Raw genomic sequence first — 27,869 nt, forward strand, 5'->3', positions numbered from 1 at the left:
GCAGAAAAAGTATCAACTTTTTTCTGCCCCATGCTAACATATTGGCTGTATTCAAAACCGCATACCATGCTCCCATGAGCTCATTTTGAAAATATTTCAATGTGCAGTTAGAAAACCGCAGCTGCATTTGCAGTATGTGGAGGAAAAAAGCAGCCTGTTCCCTCAAAGCTTCAATGTCACGTCGTCACTGTAAAACTAATGCACTTAACAGTCTGCCATGTTTAAAAACACCTCCCGACCTCCAAACACATCAGGCTAACACACTGCGTTCAACTCCCAAGTCCAGTGTGTTTTAAGTCCTGATAACGTCATTAATCATTTTCAAAAATAAAATCTATTTGAAAATATATCAATGTTATCAAGATAGTTAAAAAAATTCATATAAATCTATGCTATCAAAACAGTTTTTTAATCATGATTAATCACATGATTTCCATAGTGAATCATGATTAATCATGCTTTGAATTGTGTTTTTTAGACTCTGCTGTTTTGCGTTTGAATGCAGTTTTAGGTCAATAACATAAAACATTCTTCAGCCCAAAAGCTGAATTTAAAGTCATTGTTGGAGTTTCAGAATGGAGACTTGCTGATTTCTCACTAGAGCGTCTTGATCGGGAATCAAACACAGAGAAAGAATTTACTTTTGGATCTTGTTTGATTTTCTTTCAAAATAAAGTTCCATGTAGACCAATTTAATACAAAGTTTTCAAACTAAGCCTACTTATGTGATTAATCATGATTCAAAAAGCTAATCTTTAGTCATCCCTACATTAAAAAATCGCGATTAAAATGATTAACTCTGACAGCCTTAATATAAATATAAAGTTATAATACAAAATATATGAAATTCATATTTAAAATAAGGAAGCAGAGATTTCTTTACACTTTGAAAAGTTTAACGTGTGTCTTCCTGACTCATTTCAAATCATGCTAACACTTTGGATAATTCATTGATTGGACAAGTTTAACAGGGTGGATGGCATTTTACCCATTAATTTCTTAAGAAGTGATTATTTTTGGAAACTGAGCTTTTTTATTGTGAGACTTGCTGCATAAAGAAGCTTTGTGTCGCATTTTCCCCTTGTATGTCATGTGCAAACACATTCTCAGCGCATGAAAATGTCCCAGTCTTGTTGAGCTCTGCTGTCGTTTCTCCTCCAAAACCCAGCAAACGGCGTCTTCCTGCGGCCACAGAGAAGAGTGTGTGCTGCCCACTGCGGACTCTGAGCTCAGCGGTACGTGGCAGGCGGTTTTCAATGCAGCGGCGTCGTCTACCACATGACAGTGTTTCCCACACACACACACACACACACACACACACACACACATTCATTTGTGATCACTGCTCGTCAGTGATGCCAATCTGCAGGTCGGTCGGGTTGAAAAGTTGCGTTCTCCCCTGTTGCATGCTCCCGCTCGGAGCATCTTTGAAAAGTTAGCTCTGAGCACAGCTGTCGTGTGAACAAACACCCACAGGTTCGGTTTTGAGGCGACGCCGCACCACAGATGAATGTAGCCGTGAGGGAAACGCTGCATGTGGTGCCAGGAAACGGTCCCCACCCACCTTTAGATACTACTGCTGTACCCTCATCAAATTCAGGCTCTGTTAGACGCTGAGAACCTAAACGGTCACAGACACACACACGTGGAGATGGATCACTTCCAAGAGAACGTTGACATGGACGCACTGCACCAGCCGCCGTGGTGGAGGAACCGGACACGCCGACACACAACAGAGGAGGCGACGGATACGCCCGACACTCACGCTGCAGCTTCTTGCCGGGGGCGTCGGCGTGCGCGTGTCGCCGCGGCAGGAAGGGCGAGGGTCGGGGTAGAGGGATGGACGAGACGTCGTGGGTCTGGAGCGGGTACCAGTGGGGCTTGTCGTCCAGCAGGGCCGTCTCCAGCTCGATCAGGATCTGTTCCGGGGACACAGCAGGGCCTGGTCTCACAGGGACGCCATCAAACAGTCAGGTCTGGAACTAGCTAAAGGGAACCATCTAGGACAAACTCATCGTTTCAACACTTCACACAATCCTGATGGCTGACTCGTCAGTGACTTGCAATGCCACCCTTTCACCACCAGATGTCATACTACAAGCAGAGGCAGTTGTTGCAAAAACAGCTAAAAGACAAACATCCTTTTCTTAAGTCCACTGTCTCCTCTGCCGCGCCGCGCCATCCCCATGCCGTGTGAAGACGAGGACTACCTCCCCCATGAAGACGCTGTCCTCCTCCGGGGACCTGGGCTGGTCCCACACCGTCAGCTCCAGCATGTGGTTGCGGAAATCCCTGCGGTGGACGTGAGTGTAGACGAACGTCTGGTTCCACTTGGGCTCGCAGGTCTTCTTCACGGCTTTCGTCCTCCGTTTGCTTTTGTCACTGCGCCAAACAAGAACACACTCAAACGTTGAAGATGGAGACCTTCACAGGATTCAGTGAGGAGAGTGATTCCAAAGAGGAAACTGAAACACTCTCACAGTTATTGATAAGAACACTAGAAGGAGCATCATGCAGTTTTCAGGTGAGGGTTTTACATAAAAACGATTTAGTCTCCCGGTTGGTTTGAACCGGATGATGAAATGGAGTTGAGCGAGATCTTTTCTTGGAAAACTCATTGAAATTCTGCTCTTATGGACAAAAAGCGTATTTTTGCTGACTTTGAAACTACAACGACAGACATTATTACCTTTTTGGCCGTATTGTTTGGCATGCCCTATTCTGTCACTTAGCATTTCCCCATTTTTGGAGCTGAGCTGGGCTTTCAGACGGTTTGGCTCTTTCTCTGTTTCATTCTATTTTGCTTGTTCGTACTGGTTTCTCACTGTTACACTTGCGGAGTGCCTTGTTGGTACCTGCGGTCGGGGAGGAAGTACATCTTGACGTAGGGGCTCCGGGGCCGTCCGTCAGGCCGAAGAGGAAGCTCCACCGCCTGCAGCACGTTGACGTTCAGCTGGTGACCCACTTTGTCGTACCAGAGCTTCACCTGAGGGGGGGTTTACATGCGGATGTTTTAGCGCGTGTGTCCTATTGACAGGTGGAGGAAGCCGGCCGGAGGCGGGACGGCGGCGGGACACTCACTGAGACTTGGCCCGGCATCAGCTGAGGAGCATCTTGCAGCATCCCGGGACTGGAGGGAGACAGGACATTTAAGGATGGTCGCTCCATCTTCTGGGACTCAAAAGAACTGGAACCTGCTGCGAAGACACCAGAACAAGGTTTCAAACCTCAGGAAAAGCAATCCGACCAAGCCTCCACGACGGAATTCAGAAGTTTCTTCCTTTGGACACTTAAAAATAAACATTGTGCATTGCTGTCAGGATGATAAATCACCTGCAGCACGTCCTACTTTGAGACTGGAAGAGTCCAGAAGTGTTTAACTGCACACAAATAAAGCTAATCTCGCTGATCTCTGACTTCCTGGATGCCTGGAGCTGCTGGAGAAACACTGGTGGTTCGGGGGCCTGCTCAGCTGGAGAGCTAACGCCATGCAGCTAACTTCAACAAACAAGCATTTTCAAGAGTTTTTCCAGGTCTGACTGTTGACGGTGTCACACGCAGGATACCTACTAGATTCTAATGGAGGGTGGGACGTGTCGGGGATTCTTGGAATATCACTGGAAAGAAGAGAAACAGAGAGTTAACCCGGCGGTTCAGGAAGTGGGACTGGCACAGGCACACATGCAGAATGAGGAGATCTTCCGTTTTAAAAAGGTTCAGGTTAACGTGTGGTTGAAAACAAATGGAGAAGCAGCAGGGGAAGATGTGAGCTCTCCTGGTGGCTGCAGTGTTTCCCAAGCCTCCAAATCATGCTTTTCAGAAATGAACGGGTGCAAAACCAAAAGCCGAGCTCTGTCCTCACACCAGCATGGTTTTTAGTGTCCAGCAGCACCAATGGGAAACACCAGAATCCACAGCCGGGCGCCGGGAAGGAAGCGGAGGAGGTGATCGGCTCAACACGTATCAGCACGTTTCATCGTTTGGACTTTTAAAAAGCTGGAAACCTGCAGTTTGGATTCTATGTGGACGTCTGAAACCACAAACTAGTTCCGGTTAACTTCCAGTTTTCAGAACAAGACTGTAGATCTCGCAGATTATTTCAAGCCTTCACTCGACTCTAGAAATCGTCTTCTTTGAATCTCATTTGGACTAACCCAGATCCTAGACCCAAAGCAGAAAACCACTGCTGGAAAATCATGTAAGACGAAGCAAACTACAGACTTTACCATCAACGTTGCAAAATTTTGTTGGACTTCGCATCAAGAGGTGGTCTGACTTTCCTTTTGTCAAATCAAAAAGTTCAAGCTGCACAAACCAAAAGTGTTTTGTGTTCATTTTCTCCCTTAATCAAGTTCCTGTAACTGGCATTGAGCCAATAAAAACAGGCAGAAACCAGCCGATCAACGAATGGGACACATGTTTTCCTGTCTTGTGCCTTTCTTTAATATAAAGAAATCCTTTTCATGTTCTCTTGTTATGATCTTCTGTATCAATCCTCTCCCTTGTGGCGTTTTCCGTTTTCCTTTCAATAACCTCCACCAACACGTTAAACTCACGTTTCATAACGTGGAATTGGTAAAATGGCGAAGCTAAGCGAGCAAAACGCTGAGGCGATAATGTTTCCAGCAGGTCGTCCTCTTGTGAAAAGAAGCCAACGCGCCTGAGACTCTGGAGATGATTCTCATGGTCTTCGGCTAAGTCCAAGCTAGCACGCTGATTAAAAATAAAAAAAGATTCAGAAAACAGAGGTAGGACGTCTCAGACACTAACAAGTGTGCAGTTTGTGGTTTCAGATAAAGATCCCGCTGACGCGGCGGCACAAAGCTGGAGTTTGGACGGTTAGCAAAGGTTAGCATGAACCTCCACTGCGGCTAAGCTAACCACAGTTCATTTCCAGCTCTGCACAAATGCAAAAAATTCTACGTTTCCTCATTTTTAGATTCTGTATTTTACTCTTTGAATTCCAAAATTCAAACTGATAAGTGTTTCAGGAGCCGCTCGAGAACTGAAAACATGTCAATGAACGTAAAGACAGCATGAACCAGAGTAACCGGGGTCGCATAAGGGACGGGGGTCATTTCTCTGGGGTACTTCGGGGGTGGCGGGGGGGTTTGTAGGCATTGCCAAACATCTTTAAAGCTTCTGGAAGCGCTGCTTGATATATGGATGTTTCCTGTTAGCCATTCTGCATCCCGTCGGGGGACAAAAAACATGCGTCAATTGGCTTTTCTGTTCTTTAAGATGGAGTTCGATCCATTCAGGGATGCAAAATAACACCAGCGAAATCAAATCTAAAAGCGTGAGGGGGATCGGGGGGAATCCGCAGACTACTTACTGGTATTTTCTATAAACCCTTCGCGAGTGTTTGGAGAGAAATTGATATTTTCAACATTTTTCTTTTCAACCATCAAAGAGCAAATGAGGTGAAATCTGACAGCTGTAAAAACTTTACGAGAAAATAAAAGTCCCAGGAGCACAAAGGACTGAAACATACACACAGTTAAACAATATCCAACAGAATTCCACAAAACACTCGTTTTTCTGCAGTGACAGCATCCTCCAAACAGCGCAGTCTGACATTTCAACTGTTTTGCCTAAAACCTGCTAGCATGTAGCGATAGCATTCAGCTTCAGATCTGACCAGTCAGAAAGAAAACGGAAATACTGTGAATTGTATTAAAACACTGATACTTTACTGAACTGTCTTTCATTGGAAACCAATAAAAAATCTTGTCTCAAATAGTGAACTTACGTAATAAATTAGCTAAACTAGCACAGTAATCTAATCTCAAGCTACTGTGGTTTGGTTAATAAATGTGCATTTTAGGCAAACGTAACAAAAGATGAATAAAGTAATACTAAATATAGCTTCCACGAAGGGAGCTGAAAAAGCAATAAAGAAAGAAAAGAAAAGGGAAAAGCAAATTTTAAATTTAGATTTAGTTTCTTAAATATGGACAGCATGTAAACGCAGTTTCATTTCAATTCCAGGTGAAAATGTAGCCCGGAGCCATCAGTGATCAAAAGCAATAGCAAGGCAAAAAGTTTGTTTCAGGGAAGTTTTTCAAAGTATTTTTTTGAATAAATCAGACTTTTTTTTTTTTGGGGGGGGGGGGGGTTATTCTATTGTAGTCAAATTAATCTCTTCTGAAAATTACTCTGTTCCATTTGAGATGTCCCAGGGGTGTCAAACATAAAGCCTGTGGGCCAAATCAGGCCTGGGAGAGGCTCCGATCTGGACAACATTGTGTAATCACAAAATGGAACTTTAAACCTTAAAAGAAGAAGAAGAAGAAGAAGAAAGATTATAAGTAAATTCCTGAACGAGACATGATATTCTAACATTTCAGTGAATTTTCCAGAGGATCGCCAAAAACAGCTACATTCTACTCTTTTGACTTTTTTAAACCAAGGTATAAATTAAATTTAGGTAAAATTGTACTTATTTGCACAAAAACAAAGAGTTATAATGTACAGATTACATTCTGTATCAGACTGGTTATTCATTCATTCAAAATAAATGAATGTGTGTTTTGTTTAAAGTAGTGAGTCGTTTACAGTAAATTTAATGAGATTTGATACTTTATTGATGGAAATTTATAGAAAAGCTTCCTCATATTTAAAAGACGAAAGGAAATCCCAACAGGAGGAATTTTATAGGACTCTTAAATCATAAAATAAATCAGAGTGCTTTTTTAAAGGGGACACGCTGCGCAGACGTGTTCTTCCACAGAATGGCCGAGTCACGCTCCAGCTGGCCGGCGCGCTAACGGCGCCGCTCGCCCCGGCTTACCCGATGGGCCTGGACACCACCAGCTCCACCTGAGGCTCGGCCTGGGACTCCAGGATGATGTTGTACACCTCCTTCATGGTCGCCCCCGGCAACAGCTTCCCGTTCCACTGCAGCACCTCGTCCCCTGGAAACACGCCGCGCCGCTGTTAGCGAGCTGGACCGACCTAACTTGACCTATAAGGCAATTAAACTTTGCAATGCAGCTCTAATCGCAGCCAAAGCCTCTACCTCTTTATTAGACATTATATATTAATTTAAAAAGTAAACTTTAAAATAATAATGGGACAAGTTTGTCCATTTTAAAGTGAATAAAGCATCACCTGCTCGGAGATGTCCCACCACGTCCGCCAGGCTGCCCTTCTTCACTTTCGTGATGAAGGCACCTAATCTGCCCGACTCCGTCACCCGGCCTCCAACCACCTGATGGAGGAAGAGGAGGAAGAGGAGGGAGAGGAGGTGAGAGGATGAACTCGGATTCCATCTGACGGTCTGTGCGGGAATCGAACCTTCAGTCCCAGCAGAGCCCCGGCCTCCTTCGGCATGGTGGCGCTCCTCTTGCTCAGGGTGATCCGTCCAATCTGGTGGTCTCCCTCCTTGGACGGCTGCCAGGTGACGGGATGCTGCTGGGGGGCGGGGGTTCAATGAGCATCGTTCTTTACTTTCAAACAGTAGAAAGCCTCTCCAGTCATGTTAGTCTGATAATCTGATCACGAAGATGTTTGAATCAGATCGTCTCAATCTCCAAAACCGACCGGATCTCAACCACTGCCTTGTTGTGTAGTTTTCCATGTGAGCCAGGAGAGGGAGCTTTCAAACCCAGGAAAAACAACAGTGACTAGAGGCAACCCTGAATATGAGCCCCAGACAGAAGTGTTTGAGTCAGAATTGATTTGGGACTTTTCAGATGATTTCTGCTCTAAAATTTACATTTCATTCATTGTCAAGTATATTCTCACACAACTGGAACCCAAAACAAAGGTTCCCATGGATTTACAGTCACAATATCTATGATGGAACCTCAGAACTAAAGATACTTCAAAAGCTCAGAAGTTCATGAGAGATTCCTCTGGGAATAATAATGATGAAACGAAAACAAAGCCAGGTTTCATGAGCCGAATGGCGCTGAGCCCTGAACCACAGAAGAATCTTCAAACCAACCTGTGAACACGAGAGGAAGGACTTACGTGCCACACGGTGGGGTCATGAGGGTAACACTCCCAGTCTCCTGCAAGAGGAGAGACACTGTGAGAAACACACACACACACACACACACACACACACACACACACACACACACACACACACACACACACACACACACACACACACACACACACACACACACACACACAGAGGACTCCAATGGACAGATAAATCTTCTAAAACCTCCAAACCTTCCTCTGATATTTCAGAATAAACTCTGTGGCTTTTTCTCTCAGGAAAGAAGCTGAATGGTTCAAATCTGTCCAGCGACGCTAAAGGAGCAAACATATGGCCCGAGGGCCGAATCAGGGACACAAACTGACCTGCCATAGCTAAAAGGAAAAAAAAAAAAACTACGAAAGAAAACTATTGACTTCATTTTATTGTTTTAATTTAAACATATGGATGTTTTTTTCATTTATTTGCTGTGGATCAAATTTCTAAAAAACAAGTGAAGAGATCTTGGCTACTTCTGAAGGTAGGATTTTTTTAGATCTCACTCCATTATAGTTTTTTTTTTAAAACATATGCAAAAGGCACAAGAAAACCCTGGAACTGACTGCATCAAATTGAACCCTGTAAAATAAAAAGACAGTGTCTTTCAGTTATTTGTTCAGGATGATTTCAGTGGTTGAAAAAACAAAGGAAGTGCTCCTGTTGGCCACCTATAGCTTAAACGTTAGCCAAAAAAAGCACAAAAGCTGATTGAAACTAATCCACCTAAAAATGTACAAGGACAATTTTAATGAATTTCCCTCTTCGACTAATAAACTATTTTTAATCTACTCCGTTGTGGAGAAAAAAAAAATCTTTCCTCCAGAACTGAAAAATTGCATTTATACTTTATGTGGCTTTTTTTTTTTTTTTTTTTTTTTTTAATTCTTCTCAAAAAACATGGAACAGAAACAGGATTTCCCGGACAGTGTCTGTCCATATTGATGGATGAGCGTTTCTGTCGCCATGACGATAAACTCGTTCACACTCCACGCTGCTTTTTTCTCTCGGATCGTTTCTCGCGGTTCGACCTCATCCTGCTTCAATCTGAAAGCCCACCGGGTGAGGGGGGGGGGTGGGGGGGTTTACACACTTTACACACATGGGCCGAGGCGAGGCGAGGGGAGGGGAGGGTCTCTGTTATGACAGGAAGTAAAACAGAGCCAAGCGTTCCTACGAGCCAGGACGCCATGAGGCTAACGAGCAGTGACAACTTATAGTGATGTTACGTAACGCCGCGGCCGACTCTCCCGGCCTCGCAGCCCCGGCCCGCTCTTCTGTTTCTGTTCCATCACAGAGGCGAAGAGCGGCGGTGCTCGGACCGGGCCAAAACACAGGGTACCCCTGTGGTTCCGCCCGGTCCGAGCACCACCATCCACATTAAAGCTCTTCTATCATCCGACAAATACGGTTGATTTCTTCCTGATCAGTGACTTTTCTGTTTCCGCCTGCCAGCATCTGAAGCTCATCTGATGTTAAATGGAAGCATTTGAAGAATTTCAGATTAAATTCTCAAAGTTAGTGAGAATTAGGTTGAAATGTGCAAATAAAAAAATCAAACTGTTGATCGTAGTGAATAAATTCCAGCCTGATGAGCCAAGTCATTGAAAATATTTCAATGAAGTCAAGTATTCTAAAATAAAATGTCAATATTGGACTTTAAAAATAAACATATAAAAGAAATATTTGAAGTTTAGAGATTAAAGGCATTTTAACTGTCTGTCTATTTTTCTGACAATCTGATGGAACATTTCTGCGATTAAAAAAAGTTTTTTCCTGCTGCTAACGTGACAGGGGGCCTCCTCTGAGCTGAGTCTCCTCCCGAGTTAAACGGCGGGATTATCTGTGACTCAGCCGGACGCGCAGCAGCAGCCCCGCGCCTTGGAAGTGACGCCGCCCGGCTCGGACATGACAAGGTTACCGTGGAAACAGTCTCCGGGACATCGGCCGCGATGAGAGGCCCAACCCGGGATCAACCGGGGCCAAACTGCCCCGACACACACACACACACACACACACACACACACACACACACACACACACACGTTTGGGATCTTCTTCCTTCAGGGTCCGGGCTGAAAACAATACAGTGTGACACACATAAAAACACACACTCTCTCACACTTGTTAGCATGTAGCTTTGACTGTCAGCTGATGCCCCGTGCTGAAGCTTCACAAATCAAACACACCCCGGGGGAGATGCGATGATCTGAAGACTGTGGCCCCACGGAACTAAACCATGCTGGCTCGTATTGAGGGTTGGCTCTGAGCGTGCTCAGAACCCCGGCTCTCAGGGTTGGGGTCTCGCTGGTTCGCTCCTCCGGATCTACCGGACAGAAGGTCGACGCCGTCTCACCTCTCTCGCTGACACTTTCGATCTCGGCGTCCTCGCAGCTGCTGTACTCGGGCGTGGTCCCGCCCTCCTCCTCCGAGCTGCTCACGCTGGTCTGCCTCTTGCCCCCGGCCCCCGGCCCCCGCTTCGACTTGTAGGGCCGCGGCGGCGGCGGCCGCAGGGACTCCGACTGGTCGGAGCTGAGCGAGTCGTTGCGCAGCATGCTTTCGGCCTTTTCCCGTTTGGTCCGTCTCACCCCGGGGCCCTGACCGGAGCCCGAGCCGGGGGGCTCTCTGAGTTCAGGGGGAGGGGCCTGCTGCGAAAGTTCTACCCCGCCCGCCGTCCTCTGCCCGGGTCGAGTGCCGTCCCCGGCCTCGACGCCCCCCTGGCCCCGCCCCTGTGCGGGTAGCGGCTGGCCCCTGCCCCCTGGGGGGCCCGGCCCCGCCTGTCGGAGTGGGTACCCGCCCTCTGTCCGCCTGACCCCGCCCCCCACCGGATCGTGCTCCAGAGAGCGTCCTTTCGTCAGCCGCCGGCTCTCCCTGCGTTCCCTGGACTCCCCGCGGAGGTCCCGGTCCATGGAGACCTGGGTCTGCAGTCTGGGCTGGCCGGGCCGCCGCTCCCCCCGACCGGCTCCTCCCCCTCCTCGCCCGTTCCTCCTGAGGAAGGACACAGTCGTTTTAGCGTTTACCGCTGTCAGCAGTGGAGGACGTAGAGTGTGTGTTTCATCTTACGTGTCCCGCGGCGGCTCGCTAAGCGACCGAGCGTCGGTTCCAGGCATGGTCCCGGGCGGCCGGCTGGGGTCTTGGATCACGGCGGCGGAGCCCGGAGGTACCTGGGATCGAGAGCGGAGCTTCTTGTCCCCGAGCGTTTGGCACACAGACGGCTCGCTGACGGCCGAGCCGAGGGTCTTCCCGGGCGGACCGGTGAACCAGTCGCCCGGCTTGGTCAGGATCTCCTGCTGCTTCCGACAGTTATTGCACACCCAGATCACCTGAGAAGAGACGGGACGGCGTGAGGAGATCCAGACTGGCCTTCAGTACCAGAAGAACAGGACTGATCCGAAAGTGCAGAAGTGTTCAGGTCTGGTCTGCTTCACTTTAATCTGTGCCGCTACTTTTATTTTGCTTTGGAACTTGAACCCGCATGAAGAACTTTGGTCTATCCTGTGTTCAAACTTTAAAGAAAATTTTATTTAACTTTTTGAATGGATTTGCTCCATTTGTTTGCTGATAACTCTCACTGTCTGTCTTTCTTCAGTCTGTCTTGTGTTTCTGATGGGATGTAGAGATTCTTGAACCAAATGCGAAACATGCAGTTATCTATATAACTGCTGACTGAACCAAACGTCATGGGTTAGAAGAGTCGTGTTGATTTTCTCCTCCATCTGACATTCACAGTCATTGGCTCAAGCTAGTTGAGTGTTGAGATGCTTCAGCTGCATCAGGGCAAGAACTCGCTTCTGGTCTAGAGATAGATCATTCGATGGTCTTAGATAAAGGGTAACTCCAAACGAGGAAAAACAGTGAGCTCATCTGTCAATGTGCCATCACACTACATTTTCTGTACAAACTGCTTCGTCATACATTTCCAGAAGCTCAGAAAGAAGTGGACTCGACAGTTCCTTCCATACGCCCAGCAATAGTGTTCAACACCAACGAGCTGTTCTTCGTCTCGACCAGCCAATTCTTCGATCATGTCGACCGTTAAACAGGTGACGGAACAATGCGCTTCCTAAAGAGCGGCGCTGCTGCCAGCGAGTCGTCCAGAATTTTAAAAAATAAATAAAACCGGGCTTTGACGGGAGCTTTTTAAGATCAACATCATGGCAGTCGTACCAGGGAGCAGCTTGGCGTACACTGTAGGCTGCTTTTGGCCTCCAAACGTAGACCGCAACGCCAACTGGAAAATGAAGAGATCCTCAGCTCACGGCCAAAATGATCTCCCGTCGTCTTTTTTCCGATTTGTCCCTTCACACATATGCACGCTAACTATACACTGGCTGCGTTCACACTCCACAGCTGACAGCCCAAACCATATCTTTATTTCAGACGCGAGGTAAGCTGGAGGAGTCTGATTTGCTTTCCAATATTTGATGTTATACCTATCCGCGAATGAAACTTGTGGTTGTATTTCTGGTTACTGAATGATTATTATTTAGTGCCGTCTCGACGAGGAACGTGTCGGACTAATCACCCGAAATACTAAAACAGCCGCCAACCTGACTGGACAGCTCCAGGAATATTATATGGTCGATGTAGAAGATGCAGCCTCATATCCATGCATCTGTCCCAGGTGAAGAGTTGCAGAGCTGCTGTCTCTGTTACCCATTTAGCCGTCTGTTAGCCTCAGTGTCATCCAAAGCTTTTGTTTCTGTTCACTGAGAGCCTGAACTAGCTCAGTTCTCATAACGCATGAGAGATGTTTCCACCTATTCACACCATCCGTGAAAACAAAGAGATTATATTCAGATAATAATAATATCCAGATTATAAAGCATCTTCTTCTCGGTATATAATCAAACCGACCCGCACAATACTAATGAGACACTGCAACACTAAGATTTTACAGTTATGGGCACAAATAACGAAGAGAGACCATTAAAAGGAATGCAAGAGGTACTTTCACAAGGACCTATTGACTTTTTATTTGCTGTAACAAATAAAGTAGCCCCGTGAAAGTTCAGCGAGTTATTCAGAAACACTGGTTTCTGAACAAATAAGTTGAAAAGACAAGAAACGTTCAGAAAACCCGGTTCCTGAGGATCACGAGACTGAACGGGAGCAGTCTGAACGTGGTTCTGCGTCCTGAGTCCGAGAGAGGACCAGGGCGTGAAATGAAGAGACAGTAAGGGGATGGAGGAGCAAGGAGGAGGAGGAGGGTGGGGGGGAGGATCGGTCCCTCTCCTCCAGCCACCAGGGTTCTCATTACTCCTGAACACTCCCCAATGACTCTTTAAAGAGAGCGAGAATAAAACACTCTGGCATTGGCCCCCTCTCTCTCTCTCTCTCTCTTGCTCTCTCTCTCCCCTCTCCCCCACTTTTCCCTTCCATTCCTCCCTCCTCCAGATTGCTTTTGATTAAAGCTACAAAAGCCGAGGAGAAAACAGCTTTACACCAACGCAGCTATATTTATCCTGCCAAACACCCCAGCACCACCAGGGAGAGAGGGAAAACGCACGCACGCACACACACACACACACACACACACACACACACACACACACACAGAGAAAGCAAAGCACTGCCTCATGTGGGACATTATAGCTTCGGTGAAAACATCCACCAATCTGTGATTTTCTGCAGCCAGACCGACGAGGTGGACGGCTGCCAGATCCGCACCGCAGTGCCGGTCTGCTCGCGGATCCAGGCAGCCCGGCGCGACGAGGCCTCGCACAGGAACTTCCACACCTTCTGAGCAAACGCTCACAGGACGATTCTCCATGTGCCGCTTCGTTCAGGGCAGCAGAGTGATAACACGGAGATGTTCGGTCTCAAAAGTCCACCTGTCCCTAAAAGTGCCGAGACTCGGTGATATTCAACGCGCTCCTGGGCATTTTGAAGTGACAAAAGAGAGATTTGTTTTGTTGTTTGATGAAAATATTTGGGCGAAAATAGAGCTGCAACAGTAAAGAGCTCGTTTTTCGCTTGCCCAAATAATGAAATCAGAACAAATCTGTGACATTTCCAGTGTCTGTGGAGAGAAACTCCAAAATTATCATGATATGGAATTTAACAACCTGAAACAACACAGCCCAACAAATCCTTAGACAGCAGAAAGCTGCAGACCAGGAGCTCCAGGAGCTGCGTTTATTTGGTCACTTTTCTTCAATCTGACTGAATTCTCTCTGATCCTCAGATCACACTGACCCGTTTACATGAGCATTGAATAAAGTGTCCATTTGATTAAAGAACAGACAGATACACATCAACAGGACTGAGCTGAATTTTTGTGTTTCAGATATCCTATGTAACAAAATGTGAACTTTTCTGTGTTCTACAAAAACTCAGATTTTCCCATTTTAGTAGTATTTCATGTGGTGTAGAACATGTAAGTGTCATCTGCATAACGACTAAATTGTGGCGTCACTATAATTATAATGACGCCTCGAGACGTTATGGGTAAATTCATGTTAGGCTATTATAGGCATATTGGAATGCATCAGTTTTTTTAATGAACAATACCTTTAGAAATAAAAGCAAATTTCTGTCATTTGTTTGCTTTATTCACCTAATTAGTATTCCAAAAGCTGGGTGATTGGCCATTTTTGGGGTTAGAGTGCCAATGAATGCTGACGCCAGATTAAGTCAGTGGTCACAGTTTTGTTTCCACCATTGAAGTCCATTCCAGTGTAAAGTGAAGGTGAAGTGGTGAGAGTAGAGTTTCAGCGGGGTGGGGTGGGGGTGGGAGCATTCAGATCTCAGTCTTACCTCCAGATACCACCACGACAACGACCAAATATTTGGATATGCAGGTCCAGCCATTAACCGTATGAATGAACACAGATGAGCATTTCGTAGATGTGAGTCTCAACACTCTGAAAAGCATTGGCGACTGAGGGGTAGCACTAAAACCATATTTAATGAATAAACTATCTTTTTTGTAAGTTTCTCTTACATTTCTGAATTAAGGGCTTCAGAAAGCAACAACTCCACCACGAAGCATGAGGCGAGGTATTAAAAGTGCCTTTTCCACTGCAAGACGAAAATTTATGAGAGCGACGGGGAGGGTGAAACCCCTGAGTGGCGGTGCTTTGGGGAAACACCTCTTAGGCTTAATGAGCTTTGTAAAGTGGATTTTACGACCGTCTTAACCTTGAGATGTTTTTGGTAAAGGAGGCACGGAGCCAGTTCTCTGACTTCTGACGGCATGATCCGCTGCCAGCGCTTCACTCACCGCTGTGTGTGACGAGAGGGAGGATGTTGGTTCTAGAAGAAATTCAGCTACGGGACAACTGAACACACGGTGGGATCCATGTCGCTGTCCATGGTGGTGAAATCTGACTAGATCTACAAATTCAAGTTGTGATTTGGCGGCGGATGAGAGAAATCTGTCTTCCTCCTCGTGCTGAACAGCTCAGTGTGTTCGGAGGCTAGCTCCGGCGCTTGGAGCTGTGCAGGTCGTGTTTACGAGGTCGACCGGAGGTTTTTGTTTGTTTGCTGAAAACAGCCTGCTGTGGCTGGCTGTTGATGGGAGCGCACAGAGTGAACGAAAACATGGGAGAGGTGGACCGCGAAAAGACAACAACAAACTTAAAGGTGCTAACAAGCCCTGCAGATCCGAGACGAACTGGAGCGTTGCGTAATGTTTTTTTTTTTTTCTGCGGGTAAAGCACGAGAAGCAACACCTCATCATGTTACACAAAGTCATTTCATTCAGAGCTGAAGAGAAAATACTGAGACGGCATTGAATTCATTAGGAAGAGTGCTGAGTACCTGTACATTCACAGATTCATCCCATCAGTGTTATTCTACTGTTTATTATTAGTGATGATTATTTGCATTAACAGAGCAACAAATTGATTTTTTTTCATTGTAAAATTGTCTTTTTTTCTATATAATCAACGTGACAAATAACTCTCCTTGTCATTTTCTCAAACATTTGACATTTGGTGAGTTCTGGTGAAAAAGCACCATCACGCTCTGAGTAAATACATGTGTGTGGTGACAGTGGAGCCGGTTGCCGTTGCGTTGCGTCCCTGTGAGACACTGTTGGAGTGTGGTGGAGATGCGGGGCTGCTATTTTATGAGAGGCTCATTTAATCCTGTAGTAATCCCTGTATTAGATCACACTCTGATGGCAAAACGAGCGCTGAAGAGGAGAAAAACACACACACACACTAAACACACACACTGGAGGACGCATGCTATCAAACAAACGCTCACCAGCAGATACCAATTCCTTTTTCTTTTCTTGCAACGAATCACATGACCACAGAGAAACCACCACAACCCCCCCACCCGGGAGAGAGAATAGCATCTCCACAGATGGAAACTAGGACACCAAACCCCCGTGTGTGTGTGTGTGCGTGTGTGTGTGTTTGTTTTTGCATCCCGCTGCATCTGCGTGTGTTTGTGCGTGTCCATCTGCGCATAATGTGTCTGTTCCTGTCCGCACGAGTGCATCATCGCCACCGTCATTTGTGTGTGAAGCGACGCGTCGGGCCAGCTTCTGTGGTGTCGAGGAGGAACGTCTTCACATGGACTGGTTCAGAGATGGAAAACTATTTCAAAAAAACGAGCTCAAACTCTCTAAAACTCTTCATTCTCTTAGGATTAAACAGGCCGAAAGCTTCGTTTCTGAATTCTTTTGCCCAGTGATGCTAAAAAAGCTGCTAGCCTCCATGCTAACAGGTGAGACAAATACCACCATTATCCTAAAGTAAGTGGAGAGAAAGGGAAGGGGGAGTGGGGGGCGGGACCAGGAAGCGGCGCCGACCAATGACAACTTGACGTATGGCGCCGGCGGCATGCGATGTGGAAGCCGAAACCGAGGGCGTCTATAAATCCTGCGCTAAGGATGAAAGACTGCCACAAAGGAGATTAGTGTCCACAGCAGCTAATGAGGTACTATATCAGCACAACACACACACTCACACACACACACACATACACGCACACACTGCACAATGCATGCCTGGGAAGAGAGGAAGCAGCCGTAAAAGTGCTGCAAAGAACGGCGAGCATACGTCCCGGTCAGTCAGATCCGGTGAGTGTCCCGACCCGTTACCAGACGCTCCTAAATCTGGAGCTGTGGAAACGGTCTCCTCATTCCAGACCTGTTAAAACACGCCGATCACAAGCAGCGCAGATGTTGTGACTCACATTGTGTGTTAACTGATGTCCGGTTCCCATGGCAACGTCAGTGAAAACGCAACACTTCCGTAGCGATCTGGGGAGGGCGTTACCATGACAACAGTGCTCGGCGTCACTGAAACCTGGACGTTTTAAAACGACTTCCAAGCTAGAGTTTTGTGACGTGTCAACCCGGTTGTCGTGGAAACGGGGAAAACGCAACCTTTTTGAAGCACTGCTGCTGTGCGTGCGCACCAAGGCCGTTCTGCACATGCTCAGTAGACGGACAATGACAGCGGCAGCTTCACGGCACAGTTTTCAGCATCTCGGCATTTTCGGTGTTGGACGATGCGTTTTCACTCGACACACTGTCATGTAAACATGAGACTCAGTATTTGGGAGATTTGTAAAATATTGTACATTCACAAAGGCAAACGAGCTAAATTAATAGTTTGTCTTTATAAGCAAAATCTTTCAGGAGATGGGGTCGCTTAAATTAAATTCCAACATGACATCAACAATTCTGTAACAAAAAAATAATTCCTTTTAGGTGAAACACCATGTGCACAAATTACAACATTTAAACATTAGGGTTTTTTTTTTTTTGGTTTTTTTTCCTCCCTCTAGAACTGCCACCTTATCGTGGTGGGGGAGTTTGAGAGCCCGCATGATCCCAGGAGTTATGTTGCTGGGGGGCTTTATGCCCCCTAGTAGGGTCTCCCATGGCAAACAGGTCCTGGGTGACGGGCCAGACTGAGAGCAGTTCGAAAGCCCTTATGAGCCGAGAGACAGCAAAGGTCGTTACGTCGCCCGGTATGGCGCAGCCGGGGCCCCACCCTGGAGCCAGGCCTGGGGTTCTCGAGAAGGGCTGGACTCTCCACTTCTCTGGCGTTGCCCGCGGTGAGAGGCGGCGGGCTGGTGTGGGTTTGCTTATAGCCCCACAGCTCAGCCGCCACGTGTTGGCGTTCACCCCAGTGAACGAGAGGGTCACATCCCTGCGCCTTCGGGTCAGGGACAGGTGCCTCACTGTTGTCTCGGCTTATGGGCCGAACAGCAGTGCAAAGTACCCGGCCTTCTTGGAGTCCCTGGGAGGGGTGCTGGACAGTGCTCTGATTGGGGACTCCATTGTTCTACTGGGGGACTTCAACGCCCACGTGGGCAGCGACAGTGAGACCTGGAAGGGGGTGATTGGATCGCATGGCCTCCCTGATCTGAACTCAAGTGGTGTTCTGTTGTTGGACTTCTGTGCCAGTCACAGTTTGTCCATAACGAACACCATGTTCGAGCACAGGGATGTCCATAAGTGCACTTGGCACCAGGACACCCTAGGTCGGAGGCCGATGATCAACTTTGTTGTCGTGTCATCTGACCTCCGGCCGCGTGTTTTGGACACTTGGGTGAAGAGAGGGGCAGAGCTGTCGACCGATCACCACCTGGTGGTGAGTTGGATTCGCTGGCGGAGGAGAAAACCGGACAGACTTGGCAGACCCAAACGTGTTGAGAGGGTCTGCTGGAAACGTCTGGTGGAACCCTCTGTCAGCAGGGTTTTCAACTCCCACCTCCAGGAGAACTTCTCCCATGTCCCGAGGGAGGCTGGGGACATTGAGTCCGAGTGGACCATGTTCTCCACCTCCATCGTCGAAGCAGCTGCCTGAGCTGTGGTCGTAAGGTCTCCGGTGCCTGTCGTGGCGGAAACCCCCGAACCTGGTGGTGGACACCGGAAGTAAGGGCTGCCGTCAAGCTGAAGAAGGAGTCCTATCGAGCCTTGCTGGCTCATGGGACTCCCGAAGCAGCTGACGGGTACTGGCAGGCCAAGCGAACTGCAGCCCGAGCGGTTGTGGAGGCAAAAACTCGGGTCTGGGAGGAGTTTGGGGAGGCCATGGAGGAGGACTATCGGTTGGCCTCGAAGAAATTTTGGCAAACCGTCCGGCACCTCAGGAGGGGAAAGCAGGTCTCTGCCAACACTGTTTACAGTGGAGGAGGGGAGCTGCTGACTTCAACTGGGGATATTGTTGGACGGTGGAAGGAATACTTCGAGGACCTCCTCAATCCCGTCGCCACGTCTTCCGTGGAGGAAGCAGAGGCTGAGGTCTCAGAGGTGGACTCGTCCATCACCCAAGCTGAAGTCACCGAGGTGGTTGGTAAGCTCCTCGGTGGCAAGGCACCGGGGTTGGACGAGATTCGCCCTGAATATCTTAAGTCTCTGGATGTGCAGGGACTGTCTTGGTTGACACGTCTCTGCAATATTGCGTGGCAGTCGGGGACGGTGCCTCTGGATTGGCAGACTGGGGTGGTAGTCCCCCTGTTTAAAAAGGGGGACCGGAGGGTGTGCTCCAACTATAGGGGGATCACACTCCTCAGTCTCCCTGGGAAAGTCTATTACAGGGTACTGGAGAGGAGGATTCGACCGATAGCCGAACCTCGGATTCAGGAGGAACAATGCGGTTTTCGTCCTGGTCGTGGAACAGTGGACCAGCTCTATACCCTCCATAGGGTGCTCGAGGGTTCGTGGGAGTTCGCCCAACCAGTCCACATGTGTTTTGTGGACTTGGAGAAGGCGTTCGACCACGTCCCTCGTGGTGTCTTGTGGGGGGTGCTTCGGGAATACGGAGTCTGGGGCCCCTTGTTAAGGGCCGTCCGGTCTTTGTATGACCGGAGTAGGAGTCTGGTCCGCATTGCCGGCAGTAAGTCGGACCTGTTCCCCGTGCATGTTGGACTCCGGCAGGGCTGCCCTTTGTCACCGGCTCTATTCATCATTTTTATGGATGAACAGAGATATTGACCTTTGAACTTTGACTTTGGTGCTTCTTTTAAAGCTTCTATTTTGACAATAAAAAATGCTAGAATCATGGGACCAACTGTTATGCTGCGTTCACACCGAACGCGATTTAGTCTGATAATCAGTTTTACTGCAGCGTGGCGAGCAGTCAGGGGCCTCGTTTCTCTGTTCTCTGGTCAGATGATAAATACTGTAGGACTGTCCAAGCTCCATCGGGTCTGCGGCCACGTGAGGTCAGTGTAAATCCTATTTCCTGATTTCAGGAGGTGTTGTTTCCATCTACTGGTTTCATTCTTGAAAAAAGAAGTTAAAACTACATACATACAAGTGGAAGAACTGACCTGAAACACCTGAAAAAGCTCTGGTACCGATCTGGCCTCTACAACACAGGTCCGACATTCACCCTCGCCAACTTTAGCTCTGAGTGTTTTGTTTGAGTGGAGTGGAAAAAGCAAGCAGAGTAACTTTGCACTTTTGGACCACGGTGCCAGCGAAGATTAATCAATCCCCAAGTAATTAAATGAATCCATGTCAAACGGTAACTCAAAGCCGCTGCGCTGTCCAGCGCTACATAAGGGCCCCGCTCTGCCAAAAGCGGCTGACTGTAGTGCGGCGCTTCGGCGGAGGAGCGAGGCTCCTCTGTACGGAACACCAAAGCGCCGTCAGAGTGCCCGTTTGGCATCGGTCCTCAGGGAAGGCGGCCAGGACCCGGGGAGGGCCTGAACCTGACACACGCCCACCGGCACAGGAGGCGCTTCAACCCGCAACTCTGGAAGGGAACGAGGAAGCCCCACGAAGACGTGACTGAAAACGACTGACAGCGTTGGCTTTAAAGTAGAAAACATCTCCTCTTCAATGAATTTACTGGAGCATTGAACTCAGCCCTCAGGGAGGTGAAAACATGTCGTTTCAATGTTTTCGTTTCAGAAAAGTTTCAGCTGAACACATTAACATCGTGTAGTTTTCATATTGGGCCACTGGGTGGTGCTGTTGGGTTTTTAAAGAAAACACACACAGGCTGCGTTGTCAGTGGCTCCGAGTGCCGTTGTCGAGTAAACAGACCCTAAAATGCAACGAAAGATTTCCTATTTTCACTTCGAAACAAAGGGAGTCAAACAGACTTGTAGGTTAGCGTCGTACAAGCTGCAGGCAGGAAGAAAAGGAAGAGAACTCACCACTTTGTCCTCCTGCAGCCGGATCGAGGAAATGGAAAGAAAAACAGAATGAATGCATGAAAATGATCCAGAGATGTACATTATATCATTTACTAGCATGACTGTCACTGAATACAGAAGAGGGAAGGACGGTGTGGCAACGTTATTGAGAGAACCGCTACGGCTAACACGATGGAAGCTAGCAGAGAAATAGCAACGATCTCACATTCATTCCAGTTTTCTCCTTTTTTTTTTAACTCTTTCCTTCAAATAAATGTTCATAAATAGCTTGTGCTTAATGTGATTAACGTAGCTCAGCAAAACAGTAGCAGCAGAGTAAAATAGAACTCAAAACTCATATATACGAAGATCGATAAAACATAAAAACACACAAGTCTCATGGAAATCATGAGAACTGAATAATAGTTTAGCTATATGTGTGTTATTAACACAAACGTCATAAATTCAGCAAAATCCAATTAAGAAAAACAGTTTTAATCATAAAAAAGCACAAGTACAAAATATGATCAAGATGCAACATTATCACTACAACACTGTTGCTTAGTGTGCCAAAGACTTAAAGGCTCAAATATGAGTAAAATATGAGGCTGAGTTAATGTTCAGCTAGCATTTTAAGAAGAATGAGTAACATTTAACAATTTCTTGAAACCCGTTTTCCAATTTCCTGATTTTTTTTGCCACTTTTACAGGTACAACTTTTCCACATTTTTTTTAAACATCCGTAAAAGCAAGAGTTTTCAAAAACAAGCGAGTATGTTGGTGATGCTAACCAGCTAGCTCCTCTAAGTCTCACTCTTTAATGAAATAAATCCACCTAAAGCTATTAATTTGAAATCCAGCAGTTCTTAGAATGGTTAACACTACTGGTTTTATTCATGACCTACACATTAACATCATCTGCATAAGCATTTATCAAGGATCACACTACTGCCCCCCACAGGACACAAATGGCATTAGAGTCTGACATGCTGCACCTTTAAATTATCAATTCACACTGACTGAACTGGATGCAATGGGCTCTATGCACAACCCAACCACTTCCTAAACTTCAGGAGGCTCCTTGTTTCCTGTCTTTCATGATAGGACGAGTTGATTACTGCAGGTGTGTCGGGCCATTTACTGAGGCCAGACACACCTGGATTAATCAGTTCATCCTATCATGAAAGACAGGAAACAAGGAGCCTCCTGAAGTTCAGGAAGTGGTGAAGTTGTGCATAGAGTCCATAAAAGACAAAAGAAATGTTTGTGTTTGTTTCCATGTTGAATGAGTTTTCCTGTGTGCAGAATCAGCTTATTTTATTCATCATGTCAAGATGTTTCAGGATTTAATGTGTGTTCTCAGTGTGGACCTCCTGAACACACACCTGCTACTAATGAGGTTTGTGTGTGTGTGTGTGTGTGTGTGTGTGTGTGTGTGTGTGTGTGTGTGTGTGTGTGTGTGTTAAATGCCACAGAGGCGATATTGCAGAGAGAAAGATGGGACATCACTTAATTCAGAGGAAAGCTCGCCTCATAGCATCAACACACACACACACACACACACACACACACACACACACACACACACACACACACACACACACACTCCCCACTGTGTGCGTATAGGGCACCTCCGGACCCCTGGGAGCCTGCGACAGAGTGGGGGAACCACCCCCTCTGTCCACGGTTCACTCTAATGCCCAATTAACCTTTACCAGTCCTCACCTGGGTCACACACACACACACACACACACACACACAGACACACACACACACACACACACACACACACACACACACACACACACACACACACACACACACACACACACACACACACACACAGACACACACACACACACACACACACACACACACACACACACACACACACACACACACACTCACCTGCATTGAGCTGTAACACCTGAGGCCTGCTCTGATATTCTATATGGTTTCATTATCTATATAGGTGTGTGTGTGTGTGTGTGTGTGTGTGTGTGTGTGTGTGTACAGCTGTCTGTATTTATTTTGCTCATACTGTGTGTAGTATGTGATTAAAGTGTTTTTCTTTTAACAGGATTAAGGGGAAAATGTTTTTTGGGCAGATTTCACTTCATTTGTTTGTTTTTTCCTTTTTTTCCAAGGACACAAACATTTATAGAATATTTTCTGTCTACATCACATTAAAATCACTTTAAAACAAATTTTGATCCTTCACAAAGCAATTATCATGAATTTTTTCACCATTTCAAAGCCAGTTTGGTTGAAAAGAAGACGGCGTTAATTACAGGAGTAAAAATTGATCCAAAAGACACTTTAACACTGAAATAATGATCACACTAAATTCACACAGATGTTAGAAGGATGTTTGTGTCAGTGTCTTTTTTTGGATTTTTAAAATGTGTTTTAAAACGTGCGACGGTTGGCGTCGGGGGGTTTTCCTCACCGTGTTGGAGCGCAGCGACACCCGCCCGCCGCAGCGAGCGCAGAACTTGGTCTGGCAGTACGAGCACAGGTTCCCGCAGCCGTCCGCGAACTTGGTCTTGTGGCAGATGCCGCAGGTGGGGGCATCGTCGCGGTGGACGGCCGAGCCCGCCGCCGCCGTGGCCTGCCGGATCACCGTCTCCCTGTAGCTGGACAGCTGCTGCTGGATCCCTCTGGAAGACACCGAGAGTTCTCCAGTGAGAAGCCGTTTTATTTGGAATCATTTTTTTGAAAGTAGGACTTTAGTTTTGAGAGAATTTTCTTTTGTTTCCTTTTCTTTTCCTTTGCCAGGTAAGTTTATTGAGCAGCGTGTTTTCTTGTTTGTTGTTCTGGACACGGCTCAGTTCCTTCTTGGGAGTGGGAGGAGTTGGGAAGCCAGATCGTGTAACGTCTGGGTTCTCCTGGATCGGGGACTCTAACATGAATCGTCTGGGGAAATGAGCCCGAGGCGGGCTTTATTTACAGCACTCACCAGAGGTTAAACAAAGAATTCAGGCTGTGCGGCACAATGAAGAAACAAAACGGAATAATTAATGAGGAAATGCTCAAAAGGACGTAAAGGGACTCAACCAGCCACTCAGTGATTACTTAATTACACAAAAATGCCAAAAACATAGAAATCACCATAAAATAATGATTTAAATGTGTTCAGGAAACTTCCTGTCACTGATATGCTAGCTGCTAACTGCTAAACGTAACTGTGAAAAACAAAAACCTGAATTTCTTGTAAGAAAGTTTGTCCAAACAGCTAACTGGAATAGAATAGAAGCCGACGACTATTAGCAGGATGTGAGCGGATTTCTACAATTAAAGGGCAATAAAAGAGAAGAGAAAAGAAGAAGAGGGCTCATTATCATGTGAATAATAAATAAAGCAGAGCGAAGAAGACAATCGCTGCATTAAGTTGAGTCGATATCGCTGTACTCAGGGCTGTTTGCGCGGTTTAGTGTGAGATCACATTTTCTTTTTTTTTTTCAGGGTGTGCTATTGTTTCAGGCTTCTTTGCCGACACGAAAGAAACTCTTGGAATCAATGCAAGAGAGAGGAAGACTATTGGCTTTTCTGAGTCGTTACAGTATGCTGATTAATGGGATTTTACAGCGTGGAGATTGAGGAGAGTGCAGACAGAGGGGAAACGGACCGGAGGTGAGAGAGGAGGGTGAACGGCACATATTCCACATATTGAAATGAAACAATGGTTTACAAAAGGCCTAATGAAAAAGTCAGGCCATCGTCATGTGAAAGATGACCAAGGCACAAGCAAAGTTAAAAAAAATAAATAAATAAAATAAAAAAAAAACTGCTAAAAGTTCCAGGTTAACATCAAGTGTTGAGGAAGGACGTGGTTTACTGACTGCTTTGGTAGAACCTGCTTTGAAGCAAGGCAGCAAGGAACAAGTAGGAAAACCTGAAAAGCAGTGTGTGCTGAAGCAGTTCTGCTTCAAGACGGAGATGATGGTGATGAAATCTGGCTCAAACTAATCGGGTACTTTTGTTCTATAAGCATTATGCAGTTTGATTTGCTGTGTGAAATAAAACTGGGTAATTTGTTGCTCAAATTTAATCCCACAGTTTTGTTGATAAAACCTTATAAAGCGTTGTCAAAAACTCTGAGAAAACAAAACAAAGCGGCTCAATCCAGACATTTTCTTTCTCAATTCAAGAACATTTTCTGGTGAAATCTGACCAAAGAGTTCTAGTAACCCAGCGAAGAACTATTGAAATCTACCAAGTCGATCTGGTATCACAGCACAAAAAGAAGTATTTACTTTACTGAAACAAAGCAGCTTTGGTATTGGAAGGGTTCTGACTGGACAGGGGACAGATGTAACTTATTTACTTCTACCAGAAGTTAAAAAAAACTCCACTTCCTGCTTCTTTTCTTTCTCAATTAATTTTGATGCTACAGCGTTAAAAAGGTCTGTATTTTAATGCTTCATTCGCATGATATCTGTTTCATCCAAGTGTCTATTTGATTAACTACACCGGGATTAATTTAGAATGGATTCGGAATGAATGTATACGCAATCAAGGAATTGTCTAACTCAGCTTTAAGATCAGAATAAACGTACCAATTTATTCAGAACTAATTTGGAATAATCATTTTCATTTAGAATTAGGTGTTACAAGGTCATCTTATCATCATCATTTTACAGCAGATTCAGTTTTTATTCTGAATTAAAGAGGAATGAAAACGGATGTAAAAGGTACCTGATGTAAATCAAAATGTTCTGCTGAATGGACTTAATCCAGACAGTCTTGGTAATCACGGCTGGCTGAGTTGTTCTGGTATTGACGGCAGTGATTTCAAGTGAAAAGGCAAAACTTTCGTCGTGTTTTGTGTCCATCGTCCATCCAAACCGACTTTTTGGAAGCGCTCAGGGCCTGTCTCATGCTCATCACCCCGTAGTCAGTAGCTCTTCTGAACATGCGCGAGTAGATCTACAAAAACAAACATGGCGGCTGCCAGAGTGTCCGTATTCTCCTGGACTTGGTAGTTTCAGGGTTGACAGTCACCGTAATAGCAATTCAAGTTGGTGGTCTGCCCATACGAATGTCTGTGTTCTCCAGGTGTTTATAGATAGATAGATAGATAGATAGATAGATAGATAGATAGATAGATAGATAGATAGATAGATAAAAACTTTATTAATCTCCCAAGGGAGAAATTCAGGTGTCCAGCAGCACATACATAAATCATTTGCACGCAAATAAATAACAACAGTACAATAAAGCAGTGATAAAGTGCTCATAGTGTACTCAGTTCGGCTCAGGCACATCTGTTAAACAGCCTGATTGCCGAGGGGATGAGCGACCTCTTAAAGCGCTCAGTTCCGCAGCACAATGACAGGAGCCGGTTCCTCCAGTCGCTCTTCTGAGCTGCGACTGTGTCGTGCAGTGGATGTTTGGGGTTCCTCAAGGCACCCTGCATTAGAGTGGTTATAGTGTGACGTTCTCTAAATATGTGTGTAGTTTTATTACAAAAACAGCAGCATCCACAAGACACCCAACATGAAAACCAGCCATTTTCAGTATTTCTGCCATTGCATGAAGGTTTTCATGTCAACTGAAAACCGAAAACGATGAGTTTTCACTTTGAAACGTCTCAATCCCTCCGTTGGGAGCAGTTTGGGGTTCAGGTCCCTTCAGCATACTGACCAACGGAGGATCAAACCTTCAATCTTCTGATTGAGAGATGACTAAATCAAATCATCTAGGACTGCTCACCTCTGCTTCGTGAAACAATTCATCTTGATAAATTAGGCAGAACAAGTATTTCTAAGACCATGATCCAAACAAACAAGCGGACATCTGGGAACAAGCTCATTCCTATAAATGTGGAAGTTGTTTATAGTCGCTGCAGATGACCTTTCAGTCAGATGTTCTGAGGTCTGATAGAATGCATGAGGTGTGGAGGAAAGTAAGTAACAAGAGGATGATTAAAAAAAATTACAAAGATGACAAACTTTAATGAGAGACCACAAAAGAAAGAAGTGTGTGAAAAGGTTCTGAGCTCTGACGGAGAAGTTGTTCCCCGTCGGAGGAAAAATCAGCTCATCTTCACTCCGTCAACGGCTCATGTCAGCAAACAGAGTCAGTCCGGTTGTGGAACAAGTCGGTATCATGTAGCTACTTCAGGTGTAACGTGATATTATCAGTCCTGCTAACAAAGAGCTGGACGGGCGGAAAAGACGGGAGGGACGACAAAAAAGACAAGAGGAGTGTGAAGGAAGAAGGAGAGAGAAGAGAAAGAAAAAAGACGAGCAGAAAGATCCAAATGATGAAGGGTGGGAGAGGAAGAGAACATATATATAGGGGAGGATGGGGAGGAAGTGAAAGAAAGAAAAGAGGAGGAGAAAGAAAGGAAGAGACTTACAAGCTGTGGGTCAGCGGTGAAGCCTCCTCCCCCATCAGCTCAGCTGGCAAGAAGACAAGATACAAAGTCCCCCCAAAAAAACTACAATCCGAGGAAAGACTACAAATCCACCGAAAAATATCGACAAACTCTTAAAAAAAACTACTATCTGAGGCAGTGAAAAATTAAAAAGCTCGAGAAAGATTACAAATCCCTCATAAAACTACAGATCCAGGGAGGACAAAAAACTACAAATCCCAGCTGAGGCGAGGGAAAGTCCACATCCAGGACTTTACAGAACATCACTACTCCATGTGCCACCAGCTAAATACACCCATCACACACCCCGAGACCCCGGTGAAACACAACCTGTGGACACACACACACACACACACACACACACACACACACACACACACACACACACACACACACACACACACACACACACACACACACTTCCTGGGAGTAATAGCCAAA

General features: G+C 46.2%; 1 protein-coding gene across 20 annotated transcripts in view; it reads right to left on the bottom strand.

The window, feature by feature from the left end:
• Nucleotides 1–27,869, bottom strand: part of LOC115399180 (regulating synaptic membrane exocytosis protein 1-like) — a 69,265-nt gene that overhangs the window by 22,066 nt on the left and 19,330 nt on the right. For 12 of the 20 annotated variants that reach the window (XM_030106422.1, XM_030106431.1, XM_030106413.1 and 9 more), the window contains exons 3-17: nt 23,496–23,706; nt 21,068–21,079; nt 11,054–11,313; nt 10,347–10,978; nt 7,978–8,018; nt 7,300–7,413; nt 7,114–7,213; nt 6,794–6,917; nt 5,336–5,353; nt 3,571–3,617; nt 3,082–3,197; nt 2,856–2,986; nt 2,211–2,382; nt 1,766–1,919; nt 1,565–1,621 (exon numbers count right to left, since the gene is read on the bottom strand). In XM_030106422.1, coding sequence (XP_029962282.1) covers nt 1,565–1,621; nt 1,766–1,919; nt 2,211–2,382; nt 2,856–2,986; nt 3,082–3,197; nt 3,571–3,617; nt 5,336–5,353; nt 6,794–6,917; nt 7,114–7,213; nt 7,300–7,413; nt 7,978–8,018; nt 10,347–10,978; nt 11,054–11,313; nt 21,068–21,079; nt 23,496–23,706 — 2,189 coding nt within the window. The remainder of the gene's footprint in view (nt 1–1,564; nt 1,622–1,765; nt 1,920–2,210; nt 2,383–2,855; nt 2,987–3,081; nt 3,198–3,570; nt 3,618–5,335; nt 5,354–6,793; nt 6,918–7,113; nt 7,214–7,299; nt 7,414–7,977; nt 8,019–10,346; nt 10,979–11,053; nt 11,314–21,067; nt 21,080–23,495; nt 23,707–27,869) is intronic. The other 8 variants (XM_030106433.1, XM_030106432.1, XM_030106417.1 and 5 more) reach the window with 5 other exon arrangements.

Source organism: Salarias fasciatus, chromosome 13, assembly GCF_902148845.1.
Source record: "Salarias fasciatus chromosome 13, fSalaFa1.1, whole genome shotgun sequence".
NCBI lineage: Eukaryota > Metazoa > Chordata > Actinopteri > Blenniiformes > Blenniidae > Salarias > Salarias fasciatus.